The 22,730-nt window shown below is 39.9% G+C and overlaps 1 protein-coding gene across 2 annotated transcripts in view; it reads right to left on the minus strand.

Moving 5' to 3' along the window:
• Window positions 1–22,730, minus strand: part of Ap3b1 (adaptor related protein complex 3 subunit beta 1) — a 200,858-nt gene that overhangs the window by 25,846 nt on the left and 152,282 nt on the right. For both annotated transcript variants that reach the window (XM_057789797.1, XM_057789798.1), the window contains exons 23-24: window positions 7,756–7,987; window positions 1,453–1,537 (exon numbers count right to left, since the gene is read on the minus strand). In XM_057789797.1, the coding sequence (XP_057645780.1) occupies window positions 1,453–1,537; window positions 7,756–7,987 (317 nt within the window). The remainder of the gene's footprint in view (window positions 1–1,452; window positions 1,538–7,755; window positions 7,988–22,730) is intronic.

Consider the following 22,730-nt stretch of genomic DNA (forward strand, 5'->3'; position numbering starts at 1 on the left):
TTTTTGAAACATACAAAAAATAATTTTTGATTTTGCATGCTTTTGTGAAAGATGAAATATAAAATAACTTAGTAATTTGCATCTTCATTGCAGAAAATATATGTGTTTATAACAGATAGTTAATTGTTATGTAAGATATAGTTGTCATTTTCTAATACTAATTTAAGAGACACTGAAAAAATACTACTTAATACAGGATAGAAATCAACACTACAGTGTGTATTTCTCCCTAAAAGGTTTTGGCTAACTGTAGAAGACAAAATACAAATGTGGTCCAAAACACTATAAAAGAAGTCTTTGTAATTAAGAAAAAATGGGAAAAAAAAGAGCATATCTTATTATAAATTGGTAAAATAAAGGAGTATTTTAGGTTTTAATTTTGGTCTAATTTGATGTACAAGTTTTGTCATTGGGTTCACATTGTTGAGATCATTAAAATGAATATACCTCTGGTGTTGGAAGCAAATCTATTTAGAGTGGTGTTACTCATAGCCTGTGTTCAGTAATATTGATCTGTGTTGTTTGTCTAATAGAAAAATAATAAACAATTACTAGGCAATGTTGAGAAAAGTAATCAGTTTTTATATATCACTAATAAAGCAGACCTCCCAAAACATAAAGGTGATGATCTGCATAAAATCAATGTGCACACTGCACTGTTCATATTCATCACTGCCGGCTCATGGCAATAAAAGAAATAACACTGGGCCAGAGTTTCTGGGAAAATGACAAAGAAAGGTTTGCTACATTTAATCTACACATTTACTTTAAAGGTTTCTGTCCTCACTTGTAAAATTTAAATCATAACAAATTCTATCCTAAGCTAGCTAAAACTCAGAAACATAAAATATTTCAATTTTTAAAGAAAAACAAGTAACTTACACTAAAAATCAAGTCACGCCCCAGATCAGAAAAACCTAAGAAGGAACTCAAGGGCAACCAAGTTGCACTAGCTTTGCTCTGGAGCTCATCAGCATAGACACGTCACATGGAAGCAGTAAAGCCTCAAACTGAAAGACTGCGGCATCATTTGGTATGACATCTTAACCAACTCTGTAAATGGACTCAGTTTGTAAAAGGAGGAAAGCATATGGGTCTAGAATCAATATTCTCCTCAAGAAACTCGCTGTATCTCAAACTGACATCTTGCCTCAAAAAGAACCTTCTCTGGGCTATTCAGTAATATTATTAAACTGTTTATTTCTCTGAATTTTCTAAAACTATAGTATTAAAATAAGAAAGAAATTAGCAATAGCCTTGTCCTTTAACCAACAAACCACGGATTACAACTGCATATGGCAGGCTGTAAAGGCAGGTATGTAAGACCAACTAAGCACAGAACCAAACAGTACACACCAATCAGCAATGATTCCAAGGCACTGTCAAACAAAAGCACAGTTGTTTAAATGTTTTGTCTTACAGGCAGTATAAAAACAGAACAACTGAACTCACCACAGCTGGAAACAGGCAGTCTGTGTCGAATCACAGAAGTCAATACCCACTGAGACAGTGATAGACCTCTCAGGCTCCAGAGAGTCTAGGGAAGAGGGAAATTTTGATATGAAAACAAGGAGGTTGTGAAAAAGAGGTAAAGAAAACACTGCATTTTCATGCCATCTTTGGTTAAAAAAAGACAGATTTAGCCAGGTGATGGTGGTGCACACCTTTAATCCCAGCATTTGGGAAGCAGAGGCAGGTGGTCCTCTCTGAGTTCAAAGCCAGCCTCGTCTACAAAGTGAGTTCCAGGACAGCCAGCGCTACACAAGGAAATCCTGTCTCAAAAACCAAATAAATAAATAAATAAATAAAATTAATGATGGCTCATAAGAGAATTTAAACTAAGAATATTAAAGGAAACTATAAACTCATGTCAGTGAAGTTACATTCTTCCAAGTTAACTCTGAGCATTCTCCAAAGAACACACTATACCTATTTGTTTGAGAATCTTTTTTCCTTATTTTTAAACTTCATTGTTTAAGTAGCTATATCAGTGTTGGGTTACCATATTTTTCATGCATTCGCATCAACATATTGGTTCATCCATTTCTCATTGCCTTTTTCTTCAATTCTTTAAACAGTTCTGCCTCCTGTTTTCATTTCACATAAATTCTACTGCATATTAAATTCTATTAAATTCCCTTGCCTTTTCCTGCTGTAGTTTAAATGAGAATGGTCCCATAGACTCATATATTTGAATATCTGGTCCCCTGTTGGTGGAACTGTTTGGGAAGGATTAGGAGGTGTGGCCTCATTGGAGAAAGTATGTCACCAGGGATGGGTTTCGAGGTTTCCAAAGCCCATACCATTCCCAGTTCCTACTCTCTTCCTCTGCCCCCAACTTGGGGATAAGATGCTAGCCCTCAGCACCACTGCTCGCCTGTCTGCTACCATGTTCCCTGCTGTGACAACCACGGATTCTACTATGCTCTGAACTGTTAGCCCCAAATTAAAAGTTTTGCTTTAAAGTTGCTTTGGTCATGGTGCTTAGCACACTGATAGAAAAGTAACCAAGATATTTCTCTTTTTCTTCTTAAGAAACAAAGCATTATTTTCTTATGATTTTGAAGGCTGCATTTCTGAGATAAAGGTGTAAGTGGTGTTGCTTCCTTCCTACATCATGTTCCTTGGTTTGCAAGTGGCTGTCTCTTCATGGCTTTCTCTGGGTGCTAAGATGGGTCTGGGGTCTATCTAAACTTCCTCCTCTCATAAGAACAACAGTTTGATTGGATTAGAATCCACCTGTGAGGTCCAAGACATCTCTTAAGAGATCTCTTCTTCTCCACCTACAGTCCCCTTTCGGTCACAATCTACCCCCACACACACAGACACACAGACAGACAGACAGACACACACACACACACACACACACACAACCACTCCAAATGAGTACAAACCAGAGATATGAATCTTCTGTTTAATGTAATCATCTCTAGTTTCATCCGTTTTCCTACAGATGTTCTGCCATTTCTCTTTACAGATGAGAAAAATTCCATTGTGTGCATGTCTTCATTTCTGTTTACAGGCATCTAGACTCGTTCTACTTCTTGGCTACTGTGAACAGTGCAGGAAACCATGTGTGTCAAGCGCTTCTGCAGTGAGCAGGTGGCGAGTCCTGCAGTAGTGTTTTCTGAGGACACACTGGCTTCCACATGGGTTGAACACACTCACACCCCAGCAGTACCCAGTGCTCTCTCCCCGCCCTGCCACATTGTCCTGATGAAGTCATTCTGACTGACAGGTGGAATGTCAAAGCAGTTTTAATTTGCATTTCCCTGATGACTAAGGGTGTTGGATACTATTTCTTTTGAGAAATGAGACACACAATTCCTAGACTATTTTCATCTACATAGGCAGTCGACATTTTTGTTTTTGTTTTGTCTTTTTTTTTTTTTTTATTAATACAGAGTCTAGCTCTGTAGCCTGGGCTGGTCTTGAACTCTATAAAGCTCAAGCTGGACTAGAATTCACACAGAGAAATTGTTGAGCTTTTGAAATGCATAAAAGATCATACACTCAAAACTGCTGAATACTTAGATATAATAAATTTAAACAATGATTTTAAAAAAAACAACTTAAAATGCTGAAGTAAACTGGGATGATGGCATTAAGTTGTGACCACTTCACCAACAGAGCTGGTATCACTAGAAAAAACAGGTCTAACTGCATCATCCAGGGACTTAGCAGGGTGAAGTTACTGGTTGGGTTCAGCTGTCCTGAAAAGTAATAAAGTGGCACTATATATATTTGAAAATTCTGAAGCTTCAATCAACTAACCAAGTATGGGAAACAAGTATATGAAGATATAATACTGTTTTTTTTTTTCCCTGGGGGTGGCAAAAAAAAATACAAGACAAAAATTACAAATTTTCATTCTACTTATCTTAGAATCATAGGACATCCTAAATATGTATGAACATATAAGTAGGGCACATTTTACTTTGCTCAAAGTTTTTAGAATAGTTGCAATTACATAATACAACACATTTATACCTACCTATCTGCTTCAGGTACATCATGCCATTGTATTTTAGCAAGTACACTTACTTCAGTAGACAAACATCTAGGGTTTGCTGGTAAGTAGGATTGGCCCCTTAATGCTCACCACAAACAGAGATGAAGGTAGATACAGGACAAAGAATAATTCAATAAGCTGCTATATAAAAATTATATTTATTTCTCACAGGCTCAAGACGACCTGTGTTTGAGACACATTTTAAAATGTTATTTGTTTAAGCTGGGTGGTAGTGGCACATGTCTTTAATCCCAGCACTCGGGAGGCAGAGGCAGGCAGATCTCTGTGAGTTCGAGGCTAGCCTGGTCTACAGAGTAAGTTCCAGGACAGGCTCCAAAGCTACAGAGAAACCCTGTTTCAAAAAACTCAAAAAAAAAAAAAAAAAAAAAAAACCTCAAAAAAAAAAAGTTATTGGTTTTGCTGTGTAGTATCTGTTAATTTTCTGACTCTAGTTTGAATTTCATTTGCTTATGTAACTTACATTTTACTGGACAGCTATTAAGCCACTGCAAGACTGGCTGCTTAAATCTTTGGCGATCATTGTTTCTTTATCATTATTTCCATATAATCTCTCTCTCTCTCTCTCTCTCTCTCTCTCTCTCTCTCTCTCTCTCTCACACACACACACACACACACACACACTTTTCTAGAGCTGCACACTGTCATCAGCTCACAGCTGTTAGTCTTATTGCTTAGTCTTTTCTCCTTCCCAAGCAGAAGACGGGGCCCAGGTAAACAAGCATCCTGCTTCTGAGTCATGTCCTGGCTATCCTTTAGTGAACCCCTAACTCATTCTTCTGCACTATAAACACACTGTGGCTTGGTCTTGTTTGTATCATACATCACAGTGGGTAGCAAATTCTGTCACCTCTCAAACACGACTGCACTCACAATTCAGAACTCCTGTATTTCATATTGAGGGACTGATAGGTCTCAAGACGCCCCATTGTTAGCACTCGGGCACTTCTTGGTTCTGAGTATTATGATAATGAGCTGTGAGCTTAATGATGTGCTAATTCTGTGAATGCTTCAAAAACATTAGCAAAATAATTAGCAAAAATTATTCATACAATGGATTTTTACAATATCTGGACACTATTTCTGGACTTGCTGTTGTGCAATGGAAATAGTCTAATGTTAGTCCTTATGTCTTCTCAGCCACCTCTTAATTCTCTTATATTCTTAATCTCTTTGGAAAACTAGGCAAAATAAGTTCTAATATTCTTACAAGGCATCCAGCTACCCGCTAATGGAAAGGCAAAATCCTGGGATTTAAAGGTAAACTTAAACACAATGGTGACTAGTAAGAATACTGACGGGTCCGTTAAGATGGGCACACATTTAGTGAACAAAACATCTTGATGCCTTTGAAAAGGAAATATTTGGTTTTGCTGCATTCTTCAGATGACTTTGGAGAGCTATTTTAGATATAATCACACACTGTTACTGGCTGTAATCTATTAGTGACAGGTCTGGGCTGTGTTACACACACAGAAAAGAATTCCTTACCTTAAAAGCATTCGATCGATGCCCAAAAATGAATGAAATATCATAGTCATAAAGTTTTTTCTCAGAATGAAAAGCCTATAAGTAGTACTGAGACAACGGCATTCATATTTTAATGCCGCATTAACGTCATACTATGAAATTTATTGTATTTATTTCTTCTATTCTACATAGGCCAATAAAAGGTCAACTCATCAACTCATTATGCCAGCCCAAGGAAGCATTAATACTGTTCTACTGTTTTAACCTTTGGATAACATTTCCAGACACAGACAACCCATACATCAGCTACTCGACACTGCTTAACTAAACTAATTTTTAAACTAGGTAAAAAGGGTTAGGTTGCAGGCATTTAAAAAAAAAAATCATAAATTGGCATATTCTGTAATTCCATGGCAACATATTAAATTTGCAAAAATAATCCAGTAAAAATTAGGACAATGTGTACTATTTAAATTTTCTTAATTATCAAAGCATAAAATACTGGTATTTGGTAAGGTCTGAATAAACTAACTCCATTTTATCCTGGTTGTTTATGAAAGTCTACAAGGCTTTGCATTAGAAACCATTATCTCCCTTGTTTAAAAAAAAAAATCACACATACAAAATATTGTTGTTTACAAAATGCCTCATGGGAAGTCCCCCAGTGTGGGAGTTATATGTAGAAAACAGAATAGTTATGTGCAACAGAATAAGGAGGAAAACTCACTGACTTTGTCCTGGTCCAAGGGTTTACTCCCAGGAAATGCCAGAAAATGGAGCTGATACTTCCAGGCCCTTTTTGTTTCTTTTAGATAGAATCCGAATAGCTCAGAACACCCTCTATAGCTGAAGGTGACCTTGAACATCTGACCCTCCTACCACCATCTCCTGTGGGGTTTATGCAAGGCTTCTGGGGCTATATGCAGTGCCTCATATACACCCCAGACCATCACATCACATCACATAACATCACATCCAGTGCCTCGTATACACCCCAGACCGTCACATCACACCGGGTGTCTCGTATACACCCCAGACCATCACATTGCACCCGGTGCCTTGTATACACCCCAGATCATCACATCGCACCCTACACCCCAGATCATCACATCGCACCCTACACCCCAGATCATCACATCGCACCCGGTGCCTTGTATACACCCCAGACCATCACATCACATAACATCACATCCAGTGCCTCGTATACACCCCAGACCGTCACAAACTCACATCATTTTCAATGGAGATTTTGGCTCCCATCTACACCTTAGGATTGTTTCCACTCATACAAACTAAACATTTTAATACTTAAAAATGACAAGGTACAATAGAAGACACTGGAACTATGATGGGCATTTGGGAAGTGCATGCTGTGTGAGAGGTAATCAGGGCCCAGTGGCACATACCTCCTGCATGCAGAGATGAGGGCCACCACTGCCTGCTGCATTCATAGACTAGGGCCACCACTGCCAACTGTATACAGAGACTAGGGCCACTACTGCCTGCTGCATTCAGAGACGAGGGCCATCACTGCCTGCTGCATTCAGAGATGAGGGATACTACTGTCTGCTGCATGCAAAGACAAGGTTCACTACTGCTGCATCTTATGCATTACTGTAAAAAATAATGAGGTTTCCCTTTTCTATTTTTTGAGCATGAAAGCATCTTGATTTATAAATGGCAGTAATAGATTAAAGATTTAAAAACACAATAAATGCAATCACATACCATAGGGTGCTCTTTATCCTGTGCATGAACAGGAAGACAACAGGACAGTATTCATCCTGTGTTCCCTTTACTTTTTAATTTATGGGATGTAAAAGGAATCGGGATAGGGTCTTGAGCTTTGAGAGATACTATATTCAAAAAGGCAGACTGATTTTCCTGCTTTTAACACAATAAGTTATCTAAGACGAGGGGAGGAAGAAAAATGAGCAGGAGAGGTGAGAGAAGGTAATGCAGAGAGGGGACAGATGGCGGTTCTGATTCCTCAGACCCATCCTCTCATCACTCCTGGGTCAGGACGCTAGGACCTGATTCACTAAGGGCAAAGAAATGTATTTCTCTTACATGATAAATTCAGCCAAAGAAAAGGAAAATGGCTGGGAATATAACCCAGTAGTACATGCACGCGTACACACACACACACACACTGGGTCACTCTCACAGTAAAACAATGTGTATTTTATCTTTCTCAGGAACTATCTGCTTTAAAAATGAAAATATTTAGTTACCAAATTTCAAATGAGAATTACCTATTGGATGAAAAACATGCATTTGCATGCCTACAGGAAGCTTTTTTTCCCCTATGTGGATATTTTCTATCTTTCGATCAGAAGTATTATTCAGTGTTATTTGAACGGAGACCATCTTGTCACCAAAAATGCACGGTTGTCTTGGGAAGCAGTACTGGGCAGCCAGTCCTTTTCCACTCATTCGGTGAAGCAGCTCGTGTGTTTTTGTTGGCACAAAGACAGGTGTACTGACCTATGCAAAGGAGGAAGAAAGAGTGAGTGAGAACAGATAATACTTCTTTTAGAAACAAGCCAATATTTATGACACGGGGCTGTCCTAAGTTATTATATAAAACATGGTAACAAACTTTAAAAGATACCATACACAGACACTAGTCAGAATGGTGTAAAATTATAAAGTAAATGCTTTCAAAGTAGTATTAAAACTTCATTTTACTCTGAAGGAATATATTAAAATATTTTACAATATAAAACAAAAACAACCCAGTTGTATAATACTATTTCTGGGAGGGGAAAACATGGTCTCACTATGTAACCTAGATGAGCCTAGAACTTGGGGTCCCCTGGGGTCCAGCTGGGATGACAGACGTAGGTCTCGTGCCCTGAGAATGTAAATATTTTCCTTTTACAAACAGGATATGAGCTTCGTTTTCACTTTTTAACCTAAACATTCCATACACGGCCCTCCTGGTAACTTTATAATTAGTTCTGATAGTTTTTCAGTTGGTTTTCTTGAATGTTTTAACCATATGTCATCCCTACCAATAGCAAACATCATGTGCCTTCCTTCTCAATCCTTAACTTAATGCTCAGCTTATTACTGGGTAGCATGATTCTCCTGGAGCCTGTGATCCTTCTGCTTCAACCTCCCGAGTTCTGGGATTACACACATTCACGAACATCTTTTCCCCTTGAACTTTTTCCACTGCCAACTTCAATTTAAGGTGGCTTCATCCTTTGTTTCACTGATTAAAATGCTCTTCCCTATTGTGATGAGTAATCTTCACAGTTAAAGAGGGGATTGAGTCACCTAGGAGACTTACCCTCAATAGAGGTAACACAAGCAAGAATTTCCCTCTGCTTCATGCTCACAGATGCAGAGGTCATATGCTGCACACACCTGCTGCCATGACTGAGAGTATACAGCAGGTGACAACTAGTATTCAAAAGGCCGACTTACCTGACAAGCAATCACCTGATGGGGACCCCCTACTTGGTAAGACTATGGGATCACTGGCTGTAGATAACTTTGTCTCTGTCTGTAATTTTTCTCATGTGCCACTAAAAAACAGCTATGGGTATTTTTCAGGATCGATTGTTACAAGCTATTGTGGGCCATGACGCAATTATAGCCTATAACAATTGATAATTCAGATGTCAGTCCACCAGAGGAAGTATTCCCTGATGGTGCCCTCTCAACCAGGCTTGAGGATCATAGACTGAATGAAAACTGCTGCTTCCATCTGTAATTTCCCTTGCGCAGCTGTGGAGGCCCAACTATGTGAGCCTATTCCACCTTGACTGAAGGTCAGACAACAACTGTGGGTACACATCCTGACCTAGGGTGTGGTTACTTGGTGTTTTGGACATTAAGATGGTCCATAGAGGTGTATCTTCTCCACACCGACTGAAGGTTAGAGAATTCAAGCATACTTCTGCTCCTTCTTTTGAAATAGGAGGTTTGACCTAAAGAGTGGCTGCCTTCAGAATACTTAGTCTAGGGTGGGTTCACTGCCTAAACAACAGAATGCTTTTCTCAAGAATTAAAGACTTGATGTCTCAACTATTGGGGAAAGTACCTGTTCTGGTTGTCCTTTGGATTATGCTAAAGCAGTCTTTTTTCTTCTTCCCCTTTTGGTACTGGGGTATATGGAAAAAGAATCCAGCATCCAGTATTCACTGAGTTGCCCTCAGTTACTATCCTATGTCTCTGTGATTCTTTCTTATCTCTGTTCCTTCTACTTAACTTTTCTAACCCCCATGCCCCTGGTAAGTGGTATCCTTGCTGAAGCTGGTCCCCGATACGGTATCTCTTCATTACAGTGTATTTTCATGTAATCTCATGATTGCATCTCAATCTTGTGGGCACATATATCTGTGGGTGGTCAGAAAGATCACATCTCATTTAGCTGCATAATCTTGATATATAGAAAAAATACTAGGATATGTTGTCAGTCCCATGAGAACTGTAGACACTAAAGCCTGCTTTGTTCCTTTTGCTCAGACATAATTGCTCTTTTTTTTTAACCTCAGAGCAAGTTCAAACTTGCTTATGACTGGATCATAAGTTTAAAACTTTCTATCAATGCACAAGGTCAGAGCTGCAGGTGTCCAACCACAGTTGCTGCACGAAGCACCCTGGGAAAGGCTTGCCAATTCTTTGCTTGCCAATTCTAGCTGACCAAGACCTATGGACACTGTGCCACTGGGCTCCGATCACTTATCGCTTATTTTAGGACTGTGCTTTTGGCCAATGAGCGGTAACTCTTGTAATTTTTTTAAAAACTGCTTTAAGCCTCCTGAAAAGGAGAGCTTTTAGGCTAGAGAAAAAGCCAGGAACTAGAATTCAAACAGGAGGATTAGAACAGAGCAGAACAATAAAGAGACATGACTGGAACAGCATGCATGTAAGCCTTTTCCTCAGATGAGTGTTATCCTAAGCTCCCTTCACTGCTCTGTGACTTGTGATCTGAACCCTGGAAGATACTCTTGTGGAACAGGCCTCCCAAGTTATCAATCGTATTGTTCCACTGCTTATGTGCTTATCTCATGAAAATATTCCAACTGCTGGGCTCACGTTTGCTGTGGATGGTCAGAAAGATGATTTCTGCTTAACCTGTGTAATTCTGGTGACTAGAAATAATACTAGGGTATTTTCATTACTCAGACTGGCATAAGAAAGTAACAGTATTCTCTGTCACAGAGACAGCTGATTTTAAACTTCAGGACAATTCAAAGCAAACTGGTTGCCCCTGGGGATGAATATCTGATTGTCCCTAGAGACAAATATTTCCCAGGTGTTTATTGCTGATTCAAAGTCAGAGCTTGAAGCAACTTTGGCAGACATAGTTTTCTTAGCAATGAACTTTCTGCAACGTACTCCCAACCTCAAGGTTCATTCATCTAACAGTTTATTGTTTAGGACCTGAATTTCAATGTCACTTTCTTTCTGGGAAAGACTTACAGGCACAGCCAAGCATTATTCAGTGGCTGGTCAATGTGACCTACCTACCCTGAGGAAAACTGTGTGACTTATTTTGTGTGGGTCGGGCCCTGAAAATGTAACATAAATTGTCCAGAGTTTGGCTGAGAGAGGAGGTGTATAGAGCTATGCAAAGAACTGCTGTGTGAAGAGCTGGGCAAAGGTGTGTGTGTGTGTGTGTGTGTGTGTGTGTGCGCGTGATGGCTGAGTGTGCAGAGAAGTGCGAGGGAGGAGACGTGAGGGAGGTGTAAACAAGTGTGGAAGTGTGTAGCTGTGTGTGAAGACTCTACCTCCGTGGAGACAGAAAGATTTTAAGAGAGGATTATTTTTTTTAAAATATTTATTTATTTATTTATTATGTGTACAATATTCTTTCTGCGTGTATGCCTGAAGGCCAGAAGAGGGCACCAGACCCCATTACAGATGGTTGTGAGCCACCATGTGGTTGCCGGGAATTGAACTCAGGACCTTTGGAAGAGCAGGCAATGCTCTTAACCACTGAGCCATCTCTCCAGCCCCCAAGAGAGGATTATTTAAGATGAAGTAAAAGAGAAAGTGACCATCAGAAAGTATATGTTTCCTTATTTTTCCCCTCAGATATAAAGTCTAGCCTTTACCACATTCGTGGATTTTTTGCATACCCTGGAGGCGGTCTTGGAGCAGGCTCCCCAAAATGCCTCTGATAATGGACTATGTCTGCTCTTATACCAGGAGTTAAAAAGATTTCTCTTCTTAAAAAGTGTCTCTGGTGTTTTGTCATAGTTCCAAGAAAAATAACTAATACACTATAACTAATACACTATTTTAAGATAAAGGTAATCTTTATTTAAATTCCATCAGTACTTTATTGGGTAATCATCTCTTTATACCTCTACTGAACACTAGATTTTAGTTAAATCCTTTATTGTATCTTAATTGAAACCACAAGCAGCAAATTAAAGAGAGAAAGAGAGAAAAAAAGTATGTGCGAGAGAGAAACAAACAAACAAACAAAAAACCTGTCTATTATAAAACCACAGGAGAGCCATCTTTCCTTTCAAAATTTAAGTATTGCAGCACACCAGGCTTGCTACAAATAATTGATGATAATAAATAATAATTTTAGGTTCAATGAAAATATCATACATATGAAATGATAAACTGCCTACTATATATCAGTAAAAATACTCCATAAAAGATCAATCAGTACAAGAATTTAAAGTAACTTTTATAACATTCTGTAAATTTGTTTATAACATATATTTTAAAAAATCAGCTGCTTAGATCTTAAATTTGTTCAGAATGGAGAAACTGGCCATTCCTCCACTGAGGCTTTCTGATGACAATAATAAATGGTCTACGACTGGTTTTACTTTGGTTTTCTGCAGTGCTAAGGATCAAACACACAATCTCAAAAAAGGCCGGATAAGCACTGGAGTTTAAGTCTCTAAGTGATTCCCTGTCTCTTAGTCGGGCTCAGCAGTATGCACCTCTAAACACAGCTAAGGAGGTTACGATAGTAAGGTCACAAACCTGGGGTCTTCCTTTGGTACACAGCAATACCCTGACTAAAAAATATTTTTAAAGGACATCTTACTGATGAAGAAATGTAGATCCTGTTTCACGTTTCTGGAAGCTGTTTAGCACAGACCTCAACAGCAATGCTCAGTGTGAATGCACTCCATACAGAAGAGCAACTAAAACAGGAGAGTGGGTTACAGACGGGTACAGAGACACCAACCAACCATAGAAGAGCGACTAAAACAGGTGAGTGGGTGTGCAGACGGGTACAGAGACACCAACCAACCTAAACACCAGTCACAGCAACCAACCAAAACACAAGGCCGCAGCTGAAGAGTGGTATTTTCCAGTATGATCTGTTGACACCTGAGCCTGAGCAGGTCACTTCTAACTTATACCATGTCTGAGATGTACTCATCATTAAGTCATTCAGGAGATGCTGATGTAGGCAGTTTCACTTTTCTGGAAACCCATAAAGGCTGGGCTGCAGTGTATGGGGGATACAGCTGAAACTATGGTGCAGAAAGGAAGGAGACTTGCAGGCTAGAAGGATCAAGTGCAGCCCAGCTCTGCGGTTTCCACCCTCCATCCTGAAGTGCTGTGGTGAGCACATGGGCCTCAGCTTGGTGCTATGGGAAGGGGTGGGTATCTGGAAGAGTGGGGCCTACTACAAGGTTTAAGTCATTGAGGGCATGCATTATAGCTTTAGCAGTCATCTTTCTTTGGACTACAAAGCTCTCTCTCCATAGGTAAGGATGAGTCATCTCAGGGCTTTCTAAAAAGGATACCATTATTTCAAACACAAGGTAGTAGCAATCAATATCACTAACCATTTATTCTTTCATTTCACATTTACTGATGCATTTTGCTAATAATAATAAGTACTTTAAATCAAAATATTTCAGAGAACTGAGTAAGCCAATCAGTGTGATAAACGCCACAACAAAGTTGGCTAGGCGGCTTCAGAGCAGACAGAGTTTACAACTTAGAAGAGAAGAAAGAATCTGGCTACTTGAATGAACTAAGTAAAACTGTCCCAGTGCTTCCAGTGGTACCACCCTCTTCTGAGCAGCCCCTGGCATCTCTATCTGCAGCACTCTGCACAGCTGTCTAATTGTCTCCCGGCTCCTCTTCCTGCATTAGGTTCAGTCTAGTGGAACACAGCGGCGAGGAGCACCCCGTTATGATAAAGTAGTGCTGTACCATCCCTCTGCTCAAAGCCCTCCAGCTTCATGGAGAGGAAAAGTAAAAACTCTTTACAAAGTCCCCTCCCCCAACCAAAGCTGCTAGGTCCATGGTGACTGCATTCCTCTTACTCTGGACACCACTGCTCACTCTGTTCCAGTCCACCCTGATGCCCGTGCTCCTCTAACACAGCAGCCAGACAGTTAACACTTGTACCACGCCCTTGGGATCCGTAGCTTGCTTGGCTTGGAATGTACTTTCTGCACACGGCCACCTGGCTCAGTTCTGATATGTCTTCGTTCCAATATTACCTTCCTAATGAGGTTTAATAAAATTTCTATTTCCCCCATATTCTCCTTTATCTCTTCACATTGTCACTTAATACTATGCTCCTTCTCCTCTCCCTCCCCTCCTTCACTTCCTTTTTTTGACACAAAGTCACTAAGTAGCCCTAGATGGCCTGGAATTTGCTTTGTAGACCAGACTGGCCTGGAACTTACAGAAATCTACCTGCCTCTGCTTCTATAGTACTGGTACCAACTGTGTACACCACACACCAAGCACAGCGATAACACAATATATAATTTATCTATTATGTTTATTATCTGCTTTCCCATTCACTCCTTACTTTAAAACATAATTTAATCTATTTTCAGAATTCAAATCAGATTTTCACCATTTTAAATATTACAGAATTTCTTAATAATCTACCTCCAGTGTTGGTTATAACTATACTTTATCTGGTGCTAAGCGTTTGGATACAACGTTTTCTAAAAATATCACACACACACACACACACACACATGGAACTATGAACAAAAGAAAAACTATCTCTAAAGGCATACACAAAGAAAAATTTTTGATGAAAAGTTCTATGGAACAAATATTAGAAACATAAAGATTCACGTAAAAAAAGAATTTTGATAAAATCTGTACCACCCAACCACGATGAAAAATAATGCTTGAAAACACTACTTTTTAAAAATGATTTATTTTTTATTTTATGTGCATTTACGTTTTGCTCGCATATATGTCTGTTTAAGGGTGTCAGATGCCCTGAAACTGGAGGTACAGACAGTTGTGAGCTGCTAAGTGGGTAACGGGAACTGAACCCTAGACCTGAGTCCTCAGGAGGAGCAGCCGGTGCTCTTAACCACTGAGCCATCTATTCAGTCTTGGAAGCACTGGTCTTAATTTTGTCATAACAAATGTTCTAAAAGTTAAAAGCTTGCTGCATTCTAAGCTGGTGACAAGGCCACCCTCACGAGGATTTCTGAGGGTCATTACTTCCCCAGCTGCAGTGACACTACGATAAAAGAGCTTCCCCCAGAGGGAGGAGAACAAAAGCATCAAGTATCAGTGAGAGGATCCCCTACAAATCTTTCCCCGGCACATGTTTAAATAATAAAAGTCGTTCGTGTACCTTTAGATGGTTTATGAAAATAAGCAATCAATTCTGCAGCCACAACATTATTTCTAAAGGAAATCTATGTGACTCATGACGCCTGTAGATACACAGAGACAAAGCACACATATTTTATCAGTTATTACAGTAAGCAAATAAGCGTGGAATGGGAGAGCACATAACTGTCTGCTTAGTGCTTCCTGAAACATTTATAAGAGCTGTTATCTCCCTAATAACAGACAGACAGCGTGCGATTTTAGAGAGGAGAAAAGCTTCATATTTTTTAACACTTCACTAAAAAGTAACTGAAGAGTGTAAAATGAAAAATACTCTATGCAGTTAGCAGGTAATGGACCATATTATCAACTCAAGTTAGATTTATAGGATACAAACTAGTCACTAATAGTTATTTTATGACATAGCATGTCTGCTTTTTCTTGAGATTATTAAGATTAAAGTTGTAAAACTTCTTTTGAACATAGCTGTTCAAAATGATTGAATTATAAAATCTAAAACGAGACTTGAAAAATAAAACACAGAGGAGGATCGAGTGAAGGGCTTATCCCGGGCTCCCCAGCAGCCGCGCCACTCTTTCAGAGACGATGTTTCCACACAGAGCTTACGAAAACCATGTTTCCAACCTTTTATGCTATCATCGTATTTAGTTACACAATCATCTTTAAGTATTATCAATCTGTTTTGTCTTTAAATTTCAAAAGAACAAAGAGCTGCAATATACAAACTGTTCTCTTTGTGTCTTGTTTGCTTGGCTTATTTTATGGCAGTGCCTATCTATTTAGATATGATTTATAAACACGACAAGGTAAGGAAGAGGCTGCAAGCAGAGGTAAGCTGCGTCTTTTAAATTAGTGCTTTTTAAACCAATGTACGGTTCAATTGGTCAGAGTTATAAGGCAGAAAGCCTCAAAACTGTCTAAATTTACCTAGTGAAAAGCAAGCTCATTGTGTCTCCAGTTCACTGCACTGAACAGTATCTAGTATAGTATTAAAAAAGCAAAGGGCAAATTTGCTTTACCTCTACCTGAAAGCACAGATCCAAATAAATGTATTAAGCCTTCTAGAAAGCGCTACTTTAAATAAGCGATTTGTTATCTCAAGGATAACTCGTACTTATGTATGTAAAGCTGACTATTGTAGACAGCAATTGTGATAACTTCTAGTATTTTGAGTAACGAGCATAGATTAAGAACATTTCAAAATGTTCTTACTTATTTTTGTAATAATTAACACATCTCAAAAATCTGTTATATGGGCTGGAGAGAGAGAGAGCAGTGACTAAGAGCACTTCTTATTCCTGCAGAGCACCTGGACTTGATTCCCAGCATCCACATGGTCCCTCATATCATGTAAAACTCCAGTTCCAGGGGAGCAATGCCTTCTTCTGACCTCCGTGGCCACCAGGCATGCATGTGGTGCACAGACATACAAGCGAGCAAAAGACTCATACACATAAAAAAATAATAAAAAAATTTGTTTGCAGGCAGATATGAACAGTGTGTACACTTAATGAGTTCATTAATACACATATGCCAGTAAAGAGGTGTCAAAAGCTGCCTAATTTTGTGTAGTCTGTGCACTAAGAATGGTTCTAACATTTAAAATGGTTATGAAAATACAATGTTAATTAAAATATCAAAACTCATATTTTAGTTTCTAAAATATTTGTTGGCACAGACACTTGCTCATTTTTATACTGTCTTTCTCAGGCTACTTTTGTGCCATGATGGCATCACTGAGTGGCTACAGTCTACAAGGCTAAGGTATTCACTATCCAGCTCTCTTGACAAAGAACTTGGGGCTGAAGATGTAACTCAGTGTAGAGCACTTGCCTACCAAGTGCAAAGCCCTATAGTCCCATCCCTAACACTACCAATAAACTTTCCTGGCCCTATGTATAAAATGTGTCCGTCTGTAAGACTTTGCCATGCAGAGGGAATTACTTTACAACATTCTATTCTTTTCCCTCCAAAGACAAGTCTACAAGCTCTACTATCAGCACATTTAATTAAAAAACAGTCTAGTTAGTGGCAGTCTTGGCTATAGGTTTGCGTACAGACTTAATCATTTTGAGGTATGCTCTATCTACTCCTATCGTCTCCAGGACTTCAGCATGGTGAACTTGGGCAAATACCTTTTCTGCATCAACTGAGATATTATGCATTTAGATGATGCACTAAATTTCTTGATTTATGTATTGTGAACCAACCTTGCATTTCTAGGACGAAGCCCACTTGGCCATGTTGTACGATCTTGTTAATGTATTTCTGAATTGGGTTTGCATGCATTTTGTTGAGAAATTCTGTATCTTATGTTCATCAGAGAAATTGGTCTATAGTTTTGTTGTTGCTATTGTTCTTTCTTTACCTAATTTTGGTATCAGGATAATAGTGGTTTTGTGAATGAATTTTCTAGTGTTTCTTCATCTTCTATTTTATGAAGTAAAGAAGAACTATTACTAAATCCTCCTTGAAAGTTTAAAAAGAATTCAGCAGTTCTTCTGGACCTGGGCTTTTCCTTGTTAGGAAACTTGATAACAGCCTCAATTTCATTACCTGTAATGGGTCTGTTTAAGTGACTTATATCTTCTGCCTTTAATTTTGGTAGGTCACCAGGCTTGAGATACTTCTGATTATACTGTTATCCCTGAGCATTGTTTTGGCTATCCTTAATATTCCACTGGTATTTTATTGGGCACTGCACTAAATCTGTAGATTAATTCTGGTAGTTCAGTCATTTCCACGCTATTAATTCTGTCAATACAGGAACATGGATGCTCTTTCCAACTTCTAGAATCTTCTTTGAGTTCTTTTCTGTGTCTTCAATTTTTATTGTAGAGCTCTTTCAAGTCTTTGGCTAAGCTTATTCCTAAGTACTTAATTTTTTTTTTGTGGGGGGAAGCTACTATGAATAGGATATTCTCACAATTCCTTTCTCTGAGAGTACACTGTTGGTATATATGAAGGCTGCTATGTTGTTGACTTCTGAATCCTGAAACTTTACTGTGTTTATATTAGAGGCAAGAGTTTCCTAGCACTCTATAGTCTATGTCACCACAATAATGATAGTCTGAATTCTCCCTTTTCTATTTGTGTGTAGCTAAGACTTTGAGAACTATATGGGCAAGTGAGGAGAGAGTAGACACCCTTGTCTCATTCCTGATTTTAGATTCCTTCTATTCCCATAAGCCCCTGTAAAAATGCTTCCCTTAAAAAGAGGGCTTCTACTTCCTCCTACAGTAGATGGTAACCAATCCAGACAACTCACAACTAGACAATGTGCAGAGAGTGGAGACCTTGGAATATTCAGTCCTAAGTGGGATCTCCATAAAATCCCTCCCCTCAGGACTCAGAGAACTTTGCAGAAGAGGAGACAGAAAGATTGTAAGAGTCAGAAGGAATAGAAGATACCAAGGAAAGGGTGTCTTCCAAACATGATGAACTGATACATATAAGAACTCACAGAGACTACGGCAGCATGCACAGGTTCAAAAGCCAGAGCTAGAGGAGGAAGTGGACACAATCTCCCATCAGTAAACAAGAAGCGGCCACTAACTGACAACTGCTCGCAAAGAAAAAATTAGTTTCTGCAACGGAGTCTCGCTGGATGCATTAGCCACACATAAAGGTAGATTCCATGGCCACGGAGTCTCCCTGGATGCACTAGCCACACATAAAGGTAGATTCCATGGCCACGGAGTCTCGCTGGATGCACTAGCCACACATAAAGGTAGATTCCATGGCCACGGAGTCTCGCTGGATGCACTAGCCACACATAAAGGTAGATTCCATGGCCACGGAGTCTCGCTGGATGCACTAGCCACACATAAAGGTAGATTCCATGGCCACGGAGTCTCGCTGGATGCACTAGCCACACATAAAGGTAGATTCCATGGCCACGGAGTCTCGCTGGATGCACTAGCCACACATAAAGGTAGATTCCATGGCCACGGAGTCTTGCTGGATGCATTAGTCACACATAAAGGTAGATTCCATGGCCACGGAGTCTCGCTGGATACATTAGCCACACATGAAGGTAGATTCCATGGCCACGGAGTCTCGCTGGATGCACTAGCCACACATGAAGGTAGATTCCATGGCCACGGAGTCTCGCTGGATGCACTAGCCACACATGAAGGTAGATTCCATGGCCACGGAGTCTCGCTGGATGCACTAGCCACACATGAAGGTAGATTCCATGGCCACGGAGTCTCGCTGGATGCACTAGCCACACATGAAGGTAGATTCCATGGCCACGGAGTCTCGCTGGATGCACTAGCCACACATGAAGGTAGATTCCATGGCCACGGAGTCTCGCTGGATGCACTAGCCACACATGAAGGTAGATTCCATGGCCACGGAGTCTCGCTGGATGCACTAGCCACACATGAAGGTAGATTCCATGGCCACGGAGTCTCGCTGGATGCACTAGCCACACATGAAGGTAGATTCCATGGCCACGGAGTCTCGCTGGATGCATTAGCCACACATGAAGGTAGATTGCATGGCCACGGAGTCTCGCTGGATGCATTAGCCACACATAAAGGTAGATTCCATGGCCACGGAGTCTCGCTGGATGCACTAGCCACACATAAAGGTAGATTCCATGGCCACGGAGTCTCGCTGGATGCACTAGCCACACATAAAGGTAGATTCCATGGCCACGGAGTCTCGCTGGATGCACTAGCCACACATAAAGGTAGATTCCATGGCCACGGAGTCTCGCTGGATGCATTAGCCACACATAAAGGTAGATTCCATGGCCACGGAGTCTCGCTGGATGCACTAGCCACACATAAAGGTAGATTCCATGGCCACGGAGTCTCGCTGGATGCATTAGTCACACATAAAGGTAGATTCCATGGCCAACACAAAACAAACCCAGTGGTATTTCTATAGATATTTTTTTGTCTCATATTGTTTTGTTATGGCATTTTTTTTGGGGGGGGGGTCTGTTTTCTAAAGAAAGAAAATGTGGAGTTGTATGGACACAGAGAATCTAGGAGATGAGAGAGGGGAAACCATATCAGAATATATCATATGAAAACAATTTATTTTCAATTAAAATAAAAAAGTAGGACTTTTAAGACAAGATATATCTAGCCCTTGGACACTAGAAAAGTCCCTCAAGTTCTAGTGACCTGCCACTCAGCAAAATGGAGACATTGGCACTGACATCTGCCTTTCAGGGCTGTTTTGAATTTAGGCTAATATAAAATAAAATCTGAATAAATAAAGGGTCTGAGGAATATGAAAGGCACAAGCAAGGCAATGAGTTACAGTTACAGTTCTGAGCTCAAATAAAAGTGGGTGTGCCTGAACTTCAGTCCAGGTGAGGTCAGAATCCAGTACATCAAAGAACAAAAACAATGAGGTTTCCTAGGACAATGAAAGGATGGCAAGATCATGTGTGAGAATTCATGGTCTTTACTGAATGCAAAAGAAAATCTAAGGATAAAAGGCGAGGGAGAGAAGAGGGTGTGGGAAGGTAGTCCTACATTAGGAAGGGATATTAGGATGACAGTGGATTGGCTTGGAAGCAACAGCTAGGGGCTTTCTACAAATAATCTCACCTCACAGGCAGTAATGATTTAGACATAGACAGAATTATAGGTCATAGCAAATGAGGTCATGCTGAGAATATGTACTATAGGCTGGCATGATCCGAATGGAGATTCCCAGAGAAAGGCTAGACTATGGGTCAGAACCTTACAGACTGTGTCAGGGCAACTAGGAATTGTGCTATGCATTTCAGAGATAGAATTATGGCCTCTAAGGCTGGCTATGCCTCTTTGCACTCAACTGTACTATAAGTTAGGGGATAGGAATCTCCCAGGTTGAGGGACATGGATCTCATCCAGATACAAGTCTAAGGGTAGGAAAAGTTATCACAGTTGATGTACATGGGTATGTTAACTGAAATAATAGACCCCACCCAGGATGCTTTAGTCAGTCTGACAGAACAGAGTGTAAAGAGTTCCTTATACATCACAGGTGCCAAATCTCTGACACCGAGCCAGGATGGAGAAATGGGTTCTTAGAGATCAAGAGACAGAAATAGAGACATAGACAAATATTTATATAATTACACACACTTTTCCTGATCTTTGTACAAACATTTAAAATCTCTCACTGACAGAAAACTTGATTTGCAGTATAGGAACCTGAGGTTCTTTGGAATCCAAGTGTATGAAGCAAAGCCATGCGTCCTGCGACCCTATTCATATTTATATTAGTTTATTTTCTATGTTAAATGCTTTCCTTAATTATTTGAGAATATCATACAATGTAATTTGATCATATCACCCCTTCCCTCATCTCCCAGATTCTATCAAACATCCTTATCTACCCAACTTTACTCTCATTCATATAGCCTTCCCCTGCCGCATTAAGTGTAGCCTGTGCTGTCCACCTACTCCTGGACATGAAGCCTGCCCTGTTCATGACTGCTCAGAGTTCCTATGTGCATCTGCCCTGTTGTTTCCAGAAACTCCTGTTTTCTTCAGGCCATTCATCACCTGTGGCTCTTATTATCATTCTACCCCATCTTCTGCGATGCTTCCAGAGCCATGAGGGTAGGGGATACACATGTCCCATTTAGGACTGTGTACCCCAAAGTCTATGCCCACCGACCAGTTGTGGGACCCTGTATTAACTGTCATCTACAGCATCCTCTGCATGTCTACCTTCAGAATTTCAGCTGCAGAATTTTATTTTAGGCTAATAAAAAGCATTAACTCTTTAGTATTTGAGCACTTCAGAAGACCAAGTTAGAACACCACTGTGATAAGAATGTGCTGGGATGGTGATGCCCACCTTTAATCCTATCGCTTGAGAGGCAGACATAAGCAGACTGCTGTGAGTTTGAGGCCAGCCTGGTCTACAAAACTAATTCCAGACCAATCCGAACTACACAGTGAGATCCTGCCAAAGGTAAATAAACAAGCAAATGAAGAAATAAGCAGTGAACGAAGGTGACTAGGACAGTAGGTAGAGCTTGGGTATTAACTGTGAAGCCAAGTATTGCAACTCCCCAGGCTTCCTATCTTTCTCCTCTAAAAAATGGGGCTAAGTCTACACATCCAGCCTGCTTCATCTACTTGGTGTGAGGGCCGAATGAGACAGTATATGTGTAATTGATTTTTAAGCTCCACAAAATTCAATAAACAGTATTTTGGGGATTATTAGTAAACTGAGTTTTCAGCCAATGTTGAAACAGCAATCTGTCAGATGACAAAGGGTCATGAGGTTAAAAGTACACATCAAAAAAGCTGAATCATCATTGGAAAAAGGCTTTTATAACAATATCGCTGTATTTATTGATAGTGCCGTCCAAAGGCCTTTAAAAAAGCAATCCCTTCCCCCATGTCCTTTTTCCCTCTCTGTTAGCAGTGGCTGAAGAGACTGTCTCTAAAAGGTTTCTAAATGATGTTGATGTTAAAATATATAGGATCACCATTTAACAGCCTTTTAAAGAGCAGTCCCTGTACCATCTTTGTTAACAACAGAGGGAGGTAGGGACTATTTTTTCAAAGGCTTTTAGAGGATGTTGTTAAAAGAATATATAGTGACATCATTTAAAAGCCTTTTAAATAACAGTCCTCCTTCCCTCCCAATTGTAATGCCCTTGGCTTTCATTTATTTTGTACTACGAGCTGAAAATGGA

The sequence above is a fragment of the Chionomys nivalis genome, chromosome 15 (genome assembly GCF_950005125.1).
Source record: "Chionomys nivalis chromosome 15, mChiNiv1.1, whole genome shotgun sequence".
NCBI lineage: Eukaryota > Metazoa > Chordata > Mammalia > Rodentia > Cricetidae > Chionomys > Chionomys nivalis.